Here is a 20299-nt window from a genome sequence, read left to right on the forward strand (position 1 = left end):
CTTGGCTGTGCAGGGGCAGGATAGGGCCCGGCAGAGCTTGGTGCTGCCGATTCCCAGTGCCTGGCACTGGAATGGTGGGTGCTGCATTGGGGATGGGGTACCCTGGGCATTGGTTGGGGCAGGGGTGCCCTGTGCAGAGTGAGACAGCAGCTGCTTGGTAGAGCAGAGGGGTGTGTGTACCGGGCTGAGACAACAGGCTGGCCCAGGGAGGGGTTGAGTCGCCTTCCTGGAGGTGTTTAAGGACAGGTGGGTGAAGTGCTTTGGGGACATGGTTAAAGGAGTGTTAGACTGGTTTGGACTCCATGATCCAGTGTGTCCTTATCCAACCTGGTGATTCTATGATTCTATGGCCACGCATGACTGAACTGGAATAGGCTATGGGGTGCTGCATGCCATGCTGGGGGCATCCTGTTCTGGCTTGGCTGGAGGTACAGTGTGACGCTGGACTGGGAGTGTCCCCATGCTGGACTGGGAGCCCTACAGTGGCCACGCTAACAGCAGGGATCTGCACCCTCACAGTAGCTGTGATGGGGTCCCTTACTCTGTTTGCATGCACATTGGGGTGCCTGTGCTGGCGCTGCAGTGGTGGGCATCCCTAAGGAGGTGTTGTCCCCCTGCCACCGCACCCCCGCCCCCACTGGTGACCTTGACCCCAGTGTCTGGGTCCCCGTCGTTGTCCCGTGTCGTGTCCCCCCCCCGCCCCCCCCCCCTCCGCAGCTGCAGTCACCTGACTGTCTAATTGGGAACACAGGGGCTGTAAATACTCTCTGATAAGGCCTGGCAGCCTCTCACTTTCCCTGTTAAGGTCGCTCTTTGCTCCAGTTAAGGGGGATCGGGATGGACCAGTGGCACCTACTGGCCTTGGGTGCTGGGTGGCACTGGGGGCTGGGTGGCACTGGGGGCTGCGGGGTGCTGGGGGCTGCAGGGTGCTGGGGGCTGCGGGGCGCTGGCGGCTGGGGGGGCGCTGGCAGCTGGGGGGGGCGCTGGCGGCTGGGGGGCGCTGGGGGCTGCGGGGCGCTGGGGGCTGCGGGGCCCTGGGGGCTGCAGGGTGCTAGGTGCTGCAGGGTATTGGGGGCTGCAGGGCGCTGGGGGCTGCAGGGCGCTGGGGGCTGCAGGGCACTGAGGGCTGCAGGGCGCTGGGTGGCACTGGGGGCTGCAGGGCGCTGGGGGCTGCGGGGCACTGGGGGCTGCAGGGTGCTGGGTGCTGCGGGGCACTGGGTGCTGGGCGCTGCAGGGTGCTGAGGGCTGGGGGGGCACTGGGGGCTGGGGGGCGCTGGGGGCTGTCCTGGGGTAGGGGGTTATCATCACCCCAGCTCGCAACGGGTGTTTTCTGTGGGGCTATGGCTAGCGAGGGGTTATCTGGCCTGCCATGTCTGTGGAGAAACTGAGGCAGGCAGGGATGCTAGGGTGGCTACCAGCTGCAGTGGGAGCCTGCGCTGTGTAGCCAGGCGCAGTACCACAGCCTCGCTGCCCCCTCCCTGCCCAGCACCCTGCCTGCTCCCACCACAGCTGATCCCTCCTGCTCGCTCATACGGCTTCGCCCCTTGCACATCGCACCCTGCAAGCATCCCCAGACCCAAAGGGAGAAAGGAGGAGAAGGCTTGGGGAATCTCGTCCCCATACTGGGCAGCTCAGGCTCCCCACAGCCTCGCAGCCCCACAGCCCCCTGTTATCAGGCTGGAGCACGTGGGTTCTCGGCTCCCCCACCAATGCCTGGCCTGTTTTGCTGGTGTCAGCACAATTTCCTAGCCGCTGCTCTGGTAACGCCGCAGAGGGGAGGAGGTGGAGGAGCCCCCGTGGCCCTGCTCCCCTCACTTTGTGTTGGGGGCAGACAGCGGGGGTTCAGTTCTGCCTCCCAGCCCCAGAGCGACGCCAAAGGCCAGCTCTGCCTCTTGGCTATTTCTTGCCACCCATCCCTCTGCCTGGATCAAGCACTAGGCTTTCCATGCTCCTGGATGCACATGTGGAAACTGAGGCATGAGTGATGCTGGTCTGGAGGGAGGGCCTGGTCCCAGCCTTGCTGGCCCCAAGGGAGGATGCTGTGGGGTGTAGGGGGGGGCCAAACACCTGGATCCAGTCCCCAGTGCTCAGCAGCATAGCACAAGGCTCCCGCAAGCCCCGTCCTGCACCTGTGGCCCCTGGTACCCCTGGGGGCAGGATGGGCTGCCGGCATGGGGCAGGATAGGAGCAGCCCTGGGAGCAGAATAGGAGCAGGATGAGGTGCAGAGTGGGAGCAAGGGTGGATGCAGGATGGGTGAGGGATAGGTGCAGGGTTGGTTGGAGGACCGGGAGCAGGGCTGAGTGCAGGAATGGGTACTGGATGTGGGCAGAGGCGAGTGCAGGGCTGGGCTGTGCACACCGCAGTGGGGGAGGGGACAGCGCTGCAGCCCAGAGCTGGGCATGCAGTGGTGAGGGGGAGGCTGGGGGGGAGCTCGGAGGTCGCTGGTGAAAGTCAAAAGCATTGCAGTAAAATGGTAATCAATCTCCCCAGTCGATGGTGCCAGGACCTTCGAAGCATTAAGAGATTCCTCCCAGCAGCTCCTGATGGCAGCAGCCAGGCTGGAGCGGGGAGCTAGTGCCCACCTTCCTGCACCCTCACCTCAGTGCTCTCCACCTTCATGGATTCCCCTCCCTGCACCTTGTGCCTCCATCCTTGTATCCACATCTCTGCATCCTGCAACCCTGAACCCCATTCTGGCACTCCTTATCTCTGCATCCCCATGCCAGCACCCTTATCCCTGGACTTCCCTTCTCATCCCCTGATCCTTGCATCCCCATTGTGGTAATCCCCATCCCAGGATCCCATTCTGGCTCGGCTCCAGGAGCCAGGGAGAGGCAGGACAGGATCAGTGCTGCTCTTGCACCCTTCGGGGCTGGCAGAAACCCCACAGCTCAACTGAGGGTGGGGGGAAGGCTCTGCCCAGCACTGAGCTTCCCCTGGCAGTGCCCCCACCCCGCAGGACCATGTGGTTGTGAGCAGATGGGTGACCCTGGCAAGCAAGCAGCAGGCTCCAGGGTGGCATCGTTCTTCCAGCATCCCACACGCTGCTGCATGCGGCCAGCCATGCTGTCACCACCAGGCAACACCCAGGGGGAGGCAGGGACCTCCACCCCTTGCCAGCATCTGCATCTCCCACCACCTGGCAGCTCCTTATCTCCCCTCACCAGACTCGCCACTGGCTGCAGTGTGAGGCAGATGGCACCAGTCTGCCAAGGAGCCCGTGCCAGGGCTCTTATCCCGAGCGTGCCTGCCCATCGTGCCAGACCAGCCATGCCAAATGTCTGTGCAGTCCCTCCAGATGGAGGAGCAGGCATTTCTCAGGGCAACACCATTTTGCCAGCTCCCACGCAAATATTTATCGACAGGGTCATGAGGAGATTGAGGCAGTGCACAATATTTGGGCTCTGCCGTTCACAGAGCTGGGCACTGGTGGGCTGGAGAAACCCCCAGCATGCAGATAAATACAGGCAAGCCCTCCATCTGCTCCCAGCTAAACAGCCAGGAAGGCTAGGATTGATGGGAGCAAGACTCGCAGAGCCCAGCAGTTCTGGGAGGAGAGACCACCTGGAAAAGGGCACAAGGATATGAGACATGGGAGAATGGGAGAATGGCAGCACTGGGTTCCTGTGCCCATGGGCTGCAGGGTAGAAAGGGGCTCAGTGGAGTGTGGAGAGCCCAGCCGTCCCTATCCTGTGCACCATCACTGCCTGTGGGCCCCGCCATCCCCATGCCTGCCGCAAGCCCAGCGGCAGCAACAACTACGATGGTTTCAGTGTGCTGGAGTGCTCTGGATCGATGTGCCGGCAACCTTGGGGAGGTCAGGGCTTCCCCAGCTCTCCTGCAGTGCGCTGAGCCGGCGGCATGCCGGAGCCAGCCAGTTTCCCCACAGTGCCCAGCTGGCTGGGGCAACCCCAGCCCTGCATCACCAATGAAGTGAGGTTGTCCTGTGCTCAGCCCCACGGCCTCAGCCTGGTGAGCGGTGACTGCTGGGGACCTGGCACAGGGTGTCACATCCTGTGGTGCCAGGGTTGGGGGGCAAGGGGCTGGAGTGGTTCCCCACACCATTCAGCACCCAATGAAAAAAAGATGAGTGAGCTCTGTCGCACAAGCACCTGCTGTCCCCTGCCTTTGCCACCCCGCCCATCCCCCTTGTGCTGGCAAATGCCATGCCCTCCTCAGGGCTGCAGTTGCCATCCTGGCTGAGTGCCCAGCTCCATGCCATGCTGGTAAGGGACAGCTGGGGCAGCAGATGCCCACGGTGCTCTCTCCCACTGCCAGCTATGGGGCATGGAGGGGGAATAGATGCTGCCAAGCCCCCCAGCATGCTGCTGTGCCCCTGAGCTGGGCACTGACAGTTGGGGCCTGCAGTCCTCTGCCATGCTGGCCGCCACACTGGGGTCTCAGCCAGACCTGGGGAGGGCTTGGACCTGCTCCCCCCCCAGCTCTGGGTAGCCTCAGATCTGAGGGCCGTAGGTCCGTCCAGGGCATTAGGGAGCTGGGCTGGGGGCCCTCTGGCTGCACCTGCAGGGCTGGGTCCATCCTCCCATCTGCCTCTTCCTCTCTCCTGCCTTTCCTCCTCTCTTCCTCTTGCCTTCTTGCTGCTTTCACTGCCCTCCCTTCCTCCTCCCTGTCAGCCCTTTCCCTCTTTCCTTATTATTTTCATCTTTCTTTTGTTCTCTTCCCCTTCCTCTCTACTTTCATGTCTTCCTTTTTTCTTCCTTTCTCACTTCCTTCATTTCTCCCTTTTCTCCCCTACCCCTCTCTTATCTCTCTCACCCCTTCAAGCTGCTGCCCCCTGGGTGCCCCCAGCCTGGTGTGCAGGGGCTGGGTGCCAGCACCAGATGGGAAGGGGGATTCTGGAGGGGACTGGGGGCTCAGCTGTCCCTTTGTCCAGCCTGCTCTCTCCTGTCCGTTTGTCAGCTGCCATCTGTCCAAGCTCGCCTCCATGGGCTCCAGCAGCTCTGGATGTAGCCCAGGCCTGGCAGGGCTGAGCGAGGGGGGCGGCTGCGTCGCTCGCCTGGGGGGGTTCCCCCCAGCCGCTGTCGTCTCCCTGCACTGGCCAGGGTCGGCCGAGGACAATCCTGCTCTCTCCCAGCACGCCAGCTCTCACTCACAGGCGCTAGCCAACATGCTTGCGCCTCCCCAGCCTCCTGCGCAGGCCAGCTGGCTGCAGCCAGTGAACGTGGCAGCCGGGTGCATCCGTCCCCGTCCCCCCCCCCGCCGCCTCAATGGATGCCTCTGGCCCGGACCTCCCGGGGGTTCTGCTTGGCTGAGGGGGGCAGAAGCTGCTGCCCCGGCAGACATCACAGGCTGGCAGAGAGCAGGCTGAGACCCCACTAACTCGTGTCACCCCTGATAGCACCACAGCCCTCCAGGCATGGTGGGAGGGGATGGAGGGGGTGCCGGGTGTTATGAAGGGCACAGCAGAGGGGTCCGGTGCCCAATACAGCCCAGCTGAGCCAGGATTTACCCAGTGCACACACATGCATGGTGTTTCTTGGGGTATTATGTAAAGGAGGTTACACAAGTGGGTCTGTTCCGGGATTTATGTAAGGCCCCCCACCCCAGCCTGCGCGGCAATAGGACAGGCAGCAGGATGGGCAGAGCCAACAGGACAGGTAGCTGGATGAGGACGGGGGGGGGGGGGTCTGGCAGGGAGGAGCCCCCCAATCACACACACACCTGCACCTCCCCAGCCTCACCCATCAATTGCCCTTGCAGTGAGGCCACTGCCCCACAGCCCCCAGGCTCCCTCAGGTCTCCAGGTGTCCCACATCCTGAGCAGGCTGTTCACTCTGGACCCTAACGATGCACACTGAAGGGGAGGATCAGCCAGAGGCACTGCGGGAGCTGAGCATTGCTCCCACGGAGGTTTGTGGGGCTGTGCTGCCACTGAAGGAGGGGCAAGGCGGGCAGCTCCCCAGGGGACTTATCCCCAAGCCATCCTCGGGGAAACTGTGGCATGGGTCAGAAGCCTGCAGGCAGTGGTGCTGAACCCTTTCCCATCTCCTTCCATGCAACTAGCAGAGCTGGGGTGGGGAGAAATAAAGCCACTGCCCTCGCCGGGGGGGGCCTGGGCCATTCACACTGGTGTCAGCAGCTTCACGAGCCCCAAGCATCCTCCAGCCTCTGTGCCTGCACCCCACACTGCCACAGGTGACACTGTGGCCTGTTACTGTCAGTGCTCAGGCACAGAGCCAGGGCTCTCCTGCAGCTGTGCCAGCCCCGAGGGGCACCTGGCCTGCAGGGACCCCCCTGCCCAGAGCTGCTCCTGCTGCCCAGGGGTCGTTCCCATGCACTGAGGCTGCAGGCAGGCAATCGCCATGGGCCAGCGGCACCTTGCCAGCCAACGGGGCTGGGGATATATAATTTGATGGGTGGCACTGGGCCAGGCTGCCAGCGCAGCCGGGAGCCTGGGCAGCCCCTGCCCCCCTTCCTGGGATCGTGCTTTGCTATTTTTAAAAGCGATTGGATCGACCTGTTTGTGCACCAAGCGCTTCCCCCCTCCACACTGTGAGGGACCCAAGCACTGAATCCCCTCCCCCTGGGCTCCCCATAATGTGACAGCTTGGTCCCCCACCTCCATCCCACTTCCGGCGGGGTACAGAGGGTGCAATCCATCAGTGAGGCCAGGGAAAGCAGGGGGCTCTCCAGGCTGCTTTTCACTTCCCAGTGCAGATGAGCCACTTGTTGGGTGCTGGATTTGGACCCCTCAAAAACATCCCTTGCAGGGAGCGGGAGCTGGTGATTCCTTCGCCATTTTAGCATGCGTTGGCTGGCCACAGGCAGCCATCACATGGCGGTGAGAGCAGAGTTGGCCCGGCTGCGCTGTGCTGGAGGAGGCAGCCAGAAATCTGCTGGCAAGCTTGCCTGGCCCAGCCACGAGGATTGTTGGCAGCTGGGGGAGCACCGAGCCCACTGTCCCTATCCTCCCACCTACATGGTTCCATCAGCAGGGACACAAGGGTGCCCAAGAGGGAAGAGTCTTACTGCCAAATCTAGAAAGTCCCTGGTGCTCCTTGGGGTGACATGGCTGGACCTGAGACGCGCGGGTTGAGGGGAGTCCCCCAGGCTGAGGTGGCTTTGAGAGGAGCAAAGGGCTGTGCCGGCTGTCCTGGGGGAGCAAAGGTCCACGTGGAGCATCTAGGGGTGCGAAGAATTCCATGTGAAGCATCTTGGGGCAAGCAGGGGCTGTGTGGGGTGTCCTGGCGTGAGCAAAGTTCCATGGTGGGCATCTTGGGGTGAGCAGGTACCATGTGAGGCATCTTGGGGAGAGGAAATATCCATGTGGAGCATCTAGAGGTGAGCAAGGTCCATGGAGGGTATCTTGGGGTAAGCAATAATGGAAAATCGTGTGGTCCGTGTGGAAACTTGGAGGTTGGTGGGTGAGGGCGTGACCTGGGGGGCTTCCTAGCAGCTGAGCACCCTGGAAGCGGCAGCCAGGTGCTGTCCCAGGTGCAGTCAGGGGGCCAAGGAGCCCTGATGAGATGGCTGGAGTGGGGGGGGGTGCAGGGAGCCAGGCCAGCCTCAGGGCTGCAACCGCAAGACACCGCCCCGCGCCTTGGCCGCGCTCCATCGCTAACCACTTCCAGAGCCGCTGTGAGATTTGTTTTTTTAAGAGGCGAGGAGGGGCTGTGTCCGGCTGTGGGGTGCCTGCTGGTGCACAGGGGGTCCCTGCCACCCCTCGTCCCCATCCCCAGCATGCTCATGCTGTGCTCACTCCCGCCACCTGCTCTGGCATGCTTGGGCACATGGCAGCTTTCAAAATGCGGGAAAGAAAGGGAAAGAGAGAAAAATGGGGGGGGGGGGGGGGGCAGAAACCCTTGCACCCGTCACTAGGAGAGTTTCTGCTCCCTAAAATGGCTGCCTGGAGGAAGCCAAGTGCATGGGCAAGCGCACTAGTGCATGGGCGCAGGCTGGTGGTGGGATGCGGCACTGGGGCAGGATGGCATGGGGCTGTCAGTGTGAAAGGGCTGCCAGGCTGGAAGGAGAAAGGGTGGGGAGGAATGCCAGGAATTGGGGAGGGAGACAAAATGGCTGTGTTTGGCATCCTGCAGCCGCAGGGGTGGCGTGGACAGCACGCGGGGGGTGGCAGGGTGGGGGCTGGCGTGGTCCCGCTGCCCACATGGTTTGGCCTGGCAAGCCAAAAATAACCACCTCGGGAGTGTGCGCAAGGGACTGGGGGAAGCAGAGGTTGGGGGGGAGAAAAAAAAGAAAGTAAGGGAAAAAACCCGAAGGTGCGGTAGGCAGGCTGGCAGTGGCCGCTCTGTTGTGATGGCGGTGTTTGGATTGTTGCAGCCCTTTCCGTCATCAGCTAAAGCTGCAAAAAAGAAACGGCGAAGTCCAAGGGCTGGGAGGAGGATGATGGAGGAGCAGGAGGAAGAACGAGAAGCAGGGAAACAAAAGTTTGGAAGGGCTTTGGGAGCGGCGAGTTGAGGGATGGGAAGCAGATCCTGTGCCGAGGAGGAAGGATGCTCCTCAGTGTGGCTCAGGCCTCAGCGGGGTGCAGGGAGCTGGAGGGTGCGCCCATGCCATGCTGTGCCAGGGCACGCCAGTGCCGCTGAGCTCAGCGTCTGATCTGCGTTATTTTTAGCTAAGATGGAACATGGACAGCAGGGGCTTTGGGGGTGAGAGCAGAGGCTGCCTTACTGCCCTGCTGCCCTCCAGAGGGCTTTGGGGAGGCAGGACAGGTTACCATGGAGGGGTGAGGGTGATGCCTGGCTGCCATGATGCTGCCCGATGGGGCTGAGAAGAGAGGAGAGGAGAGGAGAGGAGAGGAGAGGAGAGGAGAGGAGAGGAGAGGAGAGGAGAGGAGAGGAGAGGAGAGGAGAGGAGAGGAGAGGAGAGGAGAAGCAGGAGCAGGGCCAAGCATCCTTCACCTTGCCTCGTGGTGGGCTTAGGACTGTGGGTTTCCCTCCTGCGAGGGAGTGTCTGAACCTGCATGCCAACACAACGTTGTCCTCATTCCTGTTGCTGGTGAGAGGGCTGCAGGGAGGGACGCTTGGTGGCTCCTCAGCAGTGTGCTAGCTCTGTCATAGTCCTGTGGGGTAGGAGCCAGACAGTGCTTCAGTTTCCCCCTGGCAGCAGAGCGGCAAGGAAGACTGCCAGGATGGTCAGCGGGAAGGTATCGCCCCTCATACTGGCATGGTGTGGCTCACCACAGTGGCTTTTCTCTCTTGTAGATGCAGAGCAGAGCAGCAGCCCTCGAACAGGGATCAGCTCAGACCAGGAGGACAGCAAACCCATCACGCTTGGTGAGCAGGGCTCAGGCAAGGGATATTCAAGCCCATCCCCAGAGTCCCAGCAGCAGCATCCTCAAGAGATGCTCGTACCCTCCATGCTGGCAGCTCTCCCCAGCCACTGCCTGGCACCTGCAACGAGCTGGGCATGGCCTCAGCCTTGTCCCATGTCTGCCAGAGCTCAGCCAGGGCCATGGTCCTTGGAGCAGCAGCTGCTGTGGGGATCCCATGATGAGGGGTGCAGACCCCAGCCCTACCAGTACTATCCGACAGAGTCACAGAGCAGCCCCAGGGACTGGTTGGGGCGGTCCCTTTCTATGGGACAGAAGTGGAGCAAAGCTGGCTGATAAGGGGACAGGTGGCATTACAGGGGATTTGGGGATGTTGGGATGCCCTTGAGTATCACCACAAGACAGCAGGGTGCAGGAGGGGTGTTCATGTCCATCCTCCCCCATCACTCCCTCCTCTCTCCTGCGCAGACTCAACAGACTTCCAGGAAAGCTTTGTCACCTCTGGGGTGTTCAGCGTCACCGAGCTCATCCAAGTGTCCCGAAGTGAGTGCTACCATGATGCCACTGCCTGCCCCCAGCTGCCTGAGCACAGCAGCATCCCAACACCTCCCAATCCCAGCTGCGGGCTGGGACTCCTCTCCCTGCTGAGCATGGGGCGGGGGGGGGGGAAGGGGGTGCAATGCCACATGCCCCTGATTCCTCTCTTTCCCCGCAGCACCGGTGGTGACAGGCACGGGGCCAAACTTCTCCCTGGGGGAGCTGCAGGGCCACCTGGCCTACGACCTGAACCCCTCCAGCACCGGCATGAGGAGGACGCTGCCCAGCACCTCCTCCAGCGGGTAGGTGCCAGTATGGCCGTGCCGGGGTAATGCCAGGGTGCTGCCTGGGCCACCTGAGCATGACTGTGGGCTGCGCAGGCCATCTGGATGTCAGGGAGGCAGGGGGCAGGCTGGATCCTGCCACAGGATGTTGCTGATCCCTTCCCTGGCCTCCAGGAGCAAACGGCACAAGTCGGGGTCTATGGAGGACGACATCGACACCAGCCCAGGGGGCGAGTACTACACCTCCTCCAACTCCCCCACCAGCAGCAGCCGCAACTGGACAGAAGACATGGAAGGGGGTAAGTGCCTCCCTGTAGGGGCCCTCCTGCTGCCATAGAGCGCCCCCCTCATCTCACGGGCACTGCAGTTAGACCTCACCTCTGAAAGCCTGGGCACCCTGTACATGCCGTGGTGTTGCCAGAGGGCGTGCAGACCAAAACAGAAAGTGGCCATAGGTGCTGTGATGGTGTAGTAGGGCCCTCCAGCAAGTCACTGCTTCTCCATGGGGGCTGTTGCTATAGGGTACCCCATGAAGTCACAGGCTCTATAGGTGATGTGGTGTTGCTGTAGGACCCTCCTGCTTGGGAACAGGTTCTATAGATGCAGTGGTGTTGCTATAGGACCCCCCTGCTTGGGCACATGTTCTATAGATGCAGTGGTGTTGTTATAGCTCCTCCTGATTTAGACACAGGCTCTATAGGTGCCCTCTATAGGGGCAGCCCAGCACCCCAGTCCCACACCAGCCTCTCACAGCCCCATGTTGGCTGCTGGCACTATGGACAGCTTTCTTTCTTGCTTGTTTTTTTTTTCCCTTTCCTGTCTAGACAGCCCCAATTAGCTGTTCATTAAGAAAAGGGGGGGCTGGGCTAATTAAAGCATGCTGCAGGGCTGACATGGCAGCTCCCACGCCCTGGACACCTTTGCAGGGCTGCAGGCGAAGAAGCTGCTTTTCTTTCTTCCCCCTTGGCTCTTATGCTGCCTCCCTGCTCCCCCAGCAGTGGGGCAAGATCCGTCCCAGCCTCTAACCATGCCAGAGTTTGGAGGGTGCCCGGCCGGCAGGCGTGGGGAAAGGAGATCCTGCCCCAGAACAGTGTCCTATGTGTGCCAAGGACTATGCCCCATCCTGCCCCACCTCATCCCCCATGAGGCTGGTGCCACAGGTGGGAGAGCAGGAGGGTCTTAGGGGAAGACCCCCTCCCCAAAGCACTGCGCGTGGGCGTGCAAGGTGGGAGCCGTGCAGGGGTGTCCCTGCATGCCACTGGTGGCCTGATCCGGGGCAGGGCTGAGGGCGGAGGCAGTGGCACTCAGCCAGAGGGGAGGGGGTCATGGCAATCCCGTACAGGATGTTCTGGGAAATCCTCCTAACCCCCAGCTGAGAAGGGGCTAAACCCATTACCAGGCCTGGGCCAAATGGCCTGAGCTAAAGCCACAGTGGTGGGGGATTAATGTGCCTACTGCCCCTCCCGCTCGACTCCGCACCTCATGGTGCCCCTTGGGGACCTGGCGCTGCATGGGAGTCCTGGGGCTGCATGTCCCTGCTGGGGGCACAGCTCCAGACCGCACCTTTCTGCCTCCCCAGGAGCTCCTTGTGCTAGCAGGATGTGGCCCCCAGCCCCAGAGGGCTGGGTTCCCGGTGGGGGGTGCGAGGGCAAATGGGCACCCAAGAAGGGCACCTGCATCTGCACCCGGGGTGGGCCCATGCACACATGTAGTACTGAGTGCACCCACGTGCCTGCAGGTGTGCTCACACGCACAGTTTTGCACACACACTCTGGCTGATGCCTGTGTGCACACACTCACACGCGCGCACACACATACATATACACACAGTCATGCTGGTACACACATATGCATGTTTGCACGTGCGTGTAAATGCACACACATAGGTGTGTGCACACTCCTGCACACCCATATGCTGGCACACATACATGTGCACTTGCATACTTGCAGTACACCCCTGGACATGTCCACGTGGATGCACACCCTCCTGCACTCTCACACCCACACCATTGCCCCAGGAACAAGTGCCTCAAACCCAGGCTAGGCTCCTAGCAGCCCAGGGACTTTGGGGTCCCGTAGCGGGTGCTGGGACATGACGCTGTGCCTGCCTTCACCAGGTATCTCCCCCACCGTGAAGAAGACAGAGATGGACAAGTCCCCCTTCAACAGCCCATCGCCCCAGGACTCCTCACCCCGGCTGAGCAGCTTCACGCAGCACCACCGTCCCGTCATCGCAGTCCACAGTGGTGAGTGCCCTGGCAGGGAAACTGAGGCACGGAGTGAGTGGGCAGAGGGGTGGCATGGCAGCCTAGCTCACAGCAACACCGGTGGGTCCCCGTTTCTGCTTTTGCCTGCAGGTATCGCTCGAAGCCCCCACCCGTCGTCTGCGTTGCATTTCCCCACCACCTCCATCCTCCCCCAGACAGCCTCCACCTACTTCCCCCACACGGCCATTCGGTACCCGCCTCATCTCAACCCGCAGGACCCGCTGAAAGATCTCGTCTCGCTGGCCTGCGACCCGTCCAACCAGCAGCCCGGACCGGTAAGGATTTGGCCCCTAGCCCTGCGTTCCCATCACCGACTTCACCGTTGGTTGCCATGGGTGCTGCCGTCTGGGCTGCCGGGGTGGGCATTCCCAGCATCATCTGCCGCCCACCGCCGCAGTCACTGCCACCACCACCGCCGTATGTGGGAGTCCGTGTGCTCTGGTGTTGTTCAGCACCCAGCCCAGGAGATGCCCCTGCTGCTGTGGTTGGGGCTGCGTGTCTCCAGTCAGTGCCTTGTCTTGGTTTGGGAGAGTCGCTGTACCTGGTGTGTGTGGACACTTTGGTTGTCTGGCGATGGAGGGGGCACTGCCTCGTAGTGGGGATCGGGTGTATGCCAGGGCTCAGCTGTCAGCCAAGGCTGGGGGTGTCTGCGGCAGTGGGGCAACCAGCAGGGGATGTGTGACCATCACCGAAGAGCCCGCATCTGACAGCAGAATTGGGAGAGCGCTGGGCTCTGCGCCCCACGTCCGCCTACGCAACCGCCTGGTGACCCGTCAGCCCCGCCATGCGCCATGTCTCCAGCATCGCCACAGGGGTGGCGGAGCCACACCGTGCTGCCATGTACTCTCCCTCACCCCAGCACCCCACACCCAGCACCCCATGCACCCACCACCCATTCGCACAGCAACCTGTGCACCCAGCCCCCCCAAAGCACCTCACACACCCAGTACCCCATGCACCCAGCACCCCCACACACCCTGCGCACCCAGCACCCCACGCACTCAGCATCCCATGCATCCAGCAACCTGTGCACCAAGCACCCCACAGACCCAGCACCTCACACCCCATGCACTCAGAACACTGAACATGCATGACCCCATGCACACAGACACACACACACATCACCCCATGCACCCAGCAACCTATGCACACAGAACCCCGCAAACCCTGCACCCCATGCACTCAGCATCCCATGCACCCAGCAACCTGTGCACCCAGCACCCTGCACACACAGCACCCAATGCACATAGCAGCCTGTACACCCATCAGCCTGTGCACCCAGCACCCCTTGCATCCATCCTGCTGGGCTCTCTTTGAGCATCCAGACTGGAGCCAAGGGTGACTGTGTTCCCACTCCTGTGTCCTGTGGCTCTGCTCTGCCTCCTGGGTACAGGAAGTCTCAGGGAGCCACTCCGAGCTCTGCCAGCACCTGCTTGCTGCCCTGTGCTGGTGAGGGCTGATGCCAGGGTGAAGGGAAGAGCCACTCTTCCCTGGCACAGTGGCTGAGTGCCAGGCCGGCAGAGGCTGGATTCGGAGCAGTCCCTGCCAAATGCGGTGCGGGAAGCTGGAACAGGAGCCTTTGAGGGCTGGGCTCTGCCACTGCACAGGGTGCCCCTTCCCTGCAAGTGAGTGGTCCAAAGGCCACCTGCCACCACAGAGAGGGAGCACAGCACCCTGGCCCTGGCATGCGCCGTCACAGGGCACGGCCCCCCAGCCTACCCTGACCCCTCTGCGTTGCCATGGTTCCCCATCGCTGGTGCCGACCGTTCAAGGCTTCTCTGAGACCCAACAAACTCGTGTCAGTGGTGAGGGATGCTCCGTGCCTGTGCTGGGCGACATCTGGTGCTCACTGGGCCGGCTTGGCCGGTGCCGCACTTGCTTCCTAATGCCTTGTGCTGTTTGTTTTTCTGTCTGTGTTGTGTCCCCAGTTAAATGGAAGTGGTCAAGTGAAAGTGCCCAGCCACTACCTGCCCACGCAGATGCTGGCGCCGCCACCTCCCCCTGGCATGCCCCGCTTGGCCGTCTCTCCTGACACCAAATCCACCACGACAACTACCGAGGGAGGGACGACCTCACCGACATCACCCAGTAAGCACCCCGCGGCGCCCAACCCTCTCCCTGGCCCGGCCGGCCCCCTCCTCTCACAGACCCCCAAGGTCCCCACCCATCTCGGTGCTGCTGGGGGGATGTTGGCGGAGGTGGCCTCCCCACAGCCGGGGAGAGGGCGGCAGCCGGCACACAATGAGTTTGCTGGGTCTCAGGCAGGTCAGAGCGGGCAGGGTTTGGGCAGGTGGCTGCTGTGTCCCCCATTCCAGGGGGTCCCACGCTGGTCCCAGGGACCAGCCTGAGGCCTGCATCCATCTGAGATGGCTGGGGGAGTAGAAGCGGAGCCACTGTGGGGCTCCTCCAAGCTGATGTCCTGCCCAAACCCCCCCCCGGCACAGGCAGGGCTTGTGGAGGAAGCTGTTGTCTCTCTGTGCCTCAGTTTCCCAACTGACCTGCACAGCAGTGCTGTTGATGACGCGGGTACCAGCCAGTGTAGGAGTGGTGCTGGGGCTGAGGGCAGTGTGTCCGGCTGTGCCGCATGGGGCTGCCATCCACCCGCTGCCACTGGGGTCCCCCCAGTGCTGGGGACCCCAGTCTGGGCAGGGAATGTGAAGTGATGTCAGTGCAAGGACTGCATGCAGGCCCCCCGGAGCCCTTGGCAGGAGGCACATGGAGGCCCTTCGTTTGCAGTGGTGGCTGAGCAGCTCATCCCCTTCTGAACCACCCCAGGGGTTTTTGAGCCTTGGCCAGGAGGATTTTGGGGCGCTGGACCCAGGGCCACAGAGGGGAGACACTGGTGTCACCCCGGGACTGTCATCAGGGTGCGTGCCGCTGTTGTAGGACACTGTGCCATCACCATACTCTGCAAGTGGGGTGTCCCTGTCCTGCTGTACACATGGGACACCTCCTGGTACACCGTGTGGCTGCCATGTTCCCACAGGCTCAAGCCCTGCCCAGGGGCACCATCCCAGGGCAGGGGCCACGGATAGGTCTCACCAGGGGGCGTCGAGGTTGTTTGGCATGAAGAAAGCAGAGCCTGGCTGATCCAGAGAGCTCCGAGTGGCATGGCCTGACTGGTGACAGGGTTGTGGCCACAGGGAGGGACCAGGCAGTGCCTGTCCTCTGCATCAGGGAAGGATGCGTGTGGGGAACACTGGTTGTCCCCAAGGCATGCAGAGCCAGCTGGCTGAGAGCCCCCGTGCCCCCCAGCAGCACCCTGCCTCCTCAGGCTGAGCCCGAGAGCTCCGTGTGGATGGGGGTCACACCAATGGACCCCGAGCTGGGGGGTGGACGTGGCAGCGAGGGGACGTGGCTGAGTGGGGCTGGTAGCTCTCATTGCACACACCCCTTGGCAACTCTGCTCTGGAAGCCACAGCGCCAGTGTGGTAGGGGAGCACCCGTCTGCACCAGTACCCGTCAGTCGACCATCACCCTGAAGCCACCGCTCAGGGCAGTGGCACAGGTGGCACTGCCCTGTGTGCAGCATCCCTGGCCTCTGCTCACCTGCTGCCAGCATGCAGCCAGGGACGTTGCCTGGTCACCAGCTCCAGGTGCCCAGGACACCCGTCCCAGCAGTGCCAGGAAGCAGGCCAGGCTTGGCCCTGGGAGGGACGATGGCAGTGCTGCCGGCAGCCCCGTTAATGAGCTCTCATTTGTTCCCCAGCCTACTCTGCACCAGGCACGCCCCCTGCGAACCGTTCCTTCGTGGGATTAGGACCAAGGGATCCTGGGAGTATCTATCAGGCACAGGTGAGAGTGGGGATGCTGCTGGGGGGACACTCCTGCCCTCGCCCTCGGCACCACCACAGTGGCATCGCCATGGGCATCACCGCCATGGACATGGCCATTGTGGACATCACTGTCGTGGGTATCACTGCCATGGCATTGCCACTGTGGCCTTTGCCACAACACCATCACCACCATGGATACAAGGATCCCTGCCGTGGTATCGCTGCCGTGGGCATTGCTGCAGTGGATATCACCACTGTAGACATTGCAGCTGTGGCATCACTGCCCCAGCACCACCTCCACAGGCACTGCCACCATAGACATTGCCCCTGTGGCATCCCCACCATGGGCGTCACTACCCAGTGCCTTGTGCTGGGACTTCGAGTGCTCTTGGAGGCCTGGGGCCACCAAGGGTTCTACAGGGCAGGGGGAGGTCCCTGCCGTGCCCCCACTTGGCACTTTGCCCTCCTCTCCCCAGGCTCCAGCTGTGCCCTGCCTGGCACCACGGCACAGCTGGGCTGCCTGGGTGCCCACAGCATCCCCAAATGAGTGGCACCAGGGCCCTTCTCCAGATGGGCATGGACACCCTGCTGTCACCCAACTGCACCCTCCGCCACTCCAGCCGCAGTGGGATGTAGTGTGCGTCTTTCCAGGGGCTCACCATCAGTCTTGGATAGGTTCTAACCGGTCGTTCATGAGCAAGTGCCAGCGCTGCGGGCAATGCTGCAGGGCCACCGCCTCGCCTCACTTGTGACATGAGTTAGCCAGCCTCAGCTGTCCCTGCAGGGGCTGCAGCTGTGCTCGGGGGGTGACAGCAGTGCCAGGGCAGCGGGACGGGCATGTGGATGTCATGGTGCCAGGGGCAGCTATGTTGCTCCACCTGCTGGGGTGAGGGATCAGGACTCTGAGCCGGGCCGTGGGGCACCGATGGGTCCTGTGCTGTGCCCCAGGGTGCGAGCGCTGTGAGCTGGGACACCTGTGGGTGCTGTGCCATGGCAGGGGTCGAACACTGGACGCCTGGCTCTGACCACAGGCCCCCGCCCTGCCTCAGTTCCTCCAGTCCTACACGTGGGAAGAGCACGGTGGGGCGGGCACTCTGATGCCTTTGGGTCCCTAAAGAGGAGGCAAGGGGCAGCATCGAGAGAGCCCCAATGGAGTAGGGTGCGGGGGTTCCTGCACCCCCGATCCCCTCGGGGGTCACAGCCACTTGCAGCCTCTCAACCCCAGAGTCCCTGTCCTTTTGTGCATGTGTCTGGTCACACCCCAGGAGCTTCCCCAGGGCTAAAGGAAACTCTGTGTGGGGAAACTGAGGCATGGGGGAAACAAAGCTGTATCCCATATCGCTGGGAGAGGCAGCAGAGACCTGCGTCTCTTAGGTCATGTGTGGCAGGCTGGGAAGGGTTAAGGGAAGCGTCAGCCCTGAGCTGTCTGGTTGCCAACGGAAACCAGACATGAGGTAATCAGGGATGAGCTTGAACTTGAGGCTGGGGGGAGACAATGTGAGAGTGGCAGGGGCCCACCCTGCGGGGTCTGCAGCCCTGCCACCCCTAAATGGGACCATTCCCTGCGGAGCGTCGCCTTCACTGTGGATCTGCAGAGGGACATGGGTGGCCCAGCCACAGAGGACTGATGAAGTCCGTGCAGGAATGGGGATGGCAGCTGCATGCGGGACAACAAGGCAAGCAGGGTGGCAGTGTGGGGAGACATTGTAGGTGTGATGGAATGCAGAGCACTAACACCAGCCTCTGTTTTCTCTCCCGGCAGTCCTGGTACCTGGGATAACCACCGCCGTGCCGCCCCTTCGCCTCCCTTCTCCTCTGCTTTAGGCACCCCCAGAGGAACATCCCCGTCCCCGAGCACCAGGCCCAGCCTTGCGGTGATGACGGAGAGTGTGGACTTAAGATGACGACGACGAAGACAAGCAAAACCCACACCCAAAGGAAAGAGCGAGGGAAATGAAGAAGGAAAAGGGTCAAACTTTTTTAAAAAGAAGAAAAAAAAAATACAGACAAAACAAGACCCCATCCCAGGAGGACCCTCCCCCCTACCGGGCAACAAGCCAGAAAACAAAGAAACAGAAAAAAAAAAAGATTAAAAGAACACTATTCTTTGCCCCATTGGCCAGCACCGCACTGGGACCTAACGCAACTTGTGCCAGCGATGCCTCCTGGAACAGCAGCAGGGCTGCAGCACCAGAGCCTGATGGCTGCTTGCCGCAGGTCAGATATGCAAACGGCTCTTCACTCTTTCATTCTTGCCTCTATGTGAGTAGAAAAGATCAAACCCCCCTTGCCATGTCCCCCTAGCCTCATGCAGACTCTCAGGGGGTCCCCGGGGCCAGGGTAGGGTGCGGTGGGGTGGGGGGAACACCTCCTGCTGCCTGTTCCCAACCAATGTGGCTGTGCTTGCTGGTGGGGCGATGTGATGCTCCATGCCATGAAAGCGCCTTGGGGACAGGCAACACTGTGCTGCAGTGACACCATGACGTGGTGAGGTTGTGACACCATGACCTGGTGATGTAGTGACATGCTGATGCGGTGGGATGGTGATGCAGTGACACCATGATGCGGTGACACTGTGATGCAGTGACGCGGTGGTGCGATGACATAGCGGTCAGCTTGGCTCAGCATGGTAGTGTCACAGGAGGAGGGTGCTTGAGGCCACAGAGGGTGCGGTGGCACCTGATTCCCACGGGGACACTCGCACCTCAGCGGGACCCAGGCTGCCACCGCCATGCCAGGCACCAGTCGCCACTACTCTGATTGCCTTCCTCACCCCCAGCCCTGCACTGCCCGTGTCCCCACGTGTGTCCCCATGTCCCCCTGTGCTGGGTTGGTCCGCGGGGCCGTGGCAGAGCATGCGTCCGTGTGTCCGAGCTATGCATTCCTGTGGACAGGTCTCGGGGGATGGGAGGAGAGGCTGCGCGCGTGTTGCACATTTTGTAGGAAATGCACTTTGAAGAGGGAATTGTCAAAAAAAACCAAAAAAACAAACAAAAAAAAAAAACCAGAAAAAGAAGAAAAGAAAAAAAACAAACAAAAAAAAAACATAAAAAAAGGAGGAGGATGAAGAAGAGGAAGAGGAGACAGAGGCCCCAGCACTGGCTTGCTGGAATGGCTGGTTTGGGGTTTTTTGGGTTTTTTTTAATACAAAAGGATGGAGAAAAGGAGCCCGCGCGAGGGCAGAGCCAGCCCCACAGAGCCCCCAGCCCCACGTCAAGTGCCTGAACTGTGGTGGGGAGGGGTCCCAGCACCCCCGGAGGAGCCCCTAGCCAGGGGCAGCGCTGGAGGAAGCTCCTGTCCATCCCTGTCCCACAAGATGGCAGCATGGCCGGACAGGGGACACGGGGACGTGGCAGTGCCTTAGAGCAGAGCAACCCACACGCTGGCCGAGCGTGAAGGCACCCAGCATCTCCAGCGAGACAGTGGCAGCCCCAGAGGAGACCAGCTCCAGGCCTGTCCCCAAAGGGACCCCACACCCCTGGCACACCCCATGGGTGACGCAGGAGAGAAAGCCACCATGGGATGTCCAGGAGTACAGCATGTTACCAAGGCCACTGCCTCCACCCTGGCACCCAGAGCTGCTCCAGGGACCACCGGCATCATATCCCCATCCCACCGGCTTCCCGATTCCCCCAACTTCCCACCCCCCTGGGGCAGCCCAGCAAGGCTGTATCCTGCCCACCCATGGCACTGGGGGAAGGGCTGACGCAGAAAATCCTGGGAGACAAACAATGTAATCAAGAAAGGACAAGAAAAGAAGAAAACGCAACAAAAAAAAGGAAAACAAAAGAAAAAAAAAAAAAAGAAAAAAAAAGCGCTTGGCAGAGACAGAAACCTGGGGTTTTTTAAAGATCTGAGAAAAGAAACACATAAAAAAAATAGAAAAAGAAAAAAAAAAAAGACAAATAAACTGCATGGTGCTTTAACAGGATCTGGTGACCTGGCTCAACCCAGCCGCGCTGGCTGACGCTGTGCATGGCAGACTCTATTAACCGGCTCTACCTTCCCCCTTCAGCAACAGAGAAAAAAAAAAGAGGAGAAAAAAAAACAAACAAAAAAACCCAAAAAAAAATCTGTATAAAAAGAAAAAAAAAAAGCCGTAAAGAAAAAAAAAAAAAAAAAAAAAAAAAGAAAAAAATATCCATGTTTTCCTAATTTGCACGAAATTTTATACCACATGATGT

At 61.1% G+C, this 20299-nt stretch overlaps 1 protein-coding gene across 1 annotated transcript in view; it reads left to right on the top strand.

The window, feature by feature from the left end:
• The window catches only part of NFIC (nuclear factor I C), a 39009-nt gene extending 19130 nt beyond the window's left edge, over positions 1-19879 (top strand). Inside the window, 9 exon segments of the mRNA XM_009564098.2 lie at positions 9184-9255; positions 9720-9794; positions 9967-10090; positions 10247-10371; positions 12190-12318; positions 12430-12614; positions 14268-14427; positions 16049-16134; positions 17878-19879. Of these exon segments, the coding sequence (XP_009562393.2) occupies positions 9184-9255; positions 9720-9794; positions 9967-10090; positions 10247-10371; positions 12190-12318; positions 12430-12614; positions 14268-14427; positions 16049-16134; positions 17878-17895 (974 nt within the window). The 3' untranslated portion in view covers positions 17896-19879.
• Positions 19880-20299: the final 420 nt, after the last annotated feature.

Source organism: Cuculus canorus, chromosome 27, assembly GCF_017976375.1.
Source record: "Cuculus canorus isolate bCucCan1 chromosome 27, bCucCan1.pri, whole genome shotgun sequence".
Taxonomy (NCBI): domain Eukaryota; kingdom Metazoa; phylum Chordata; class Aves; order Cuculiformes; family Cuculidae; genus Cuculus; species Cuculus canorus.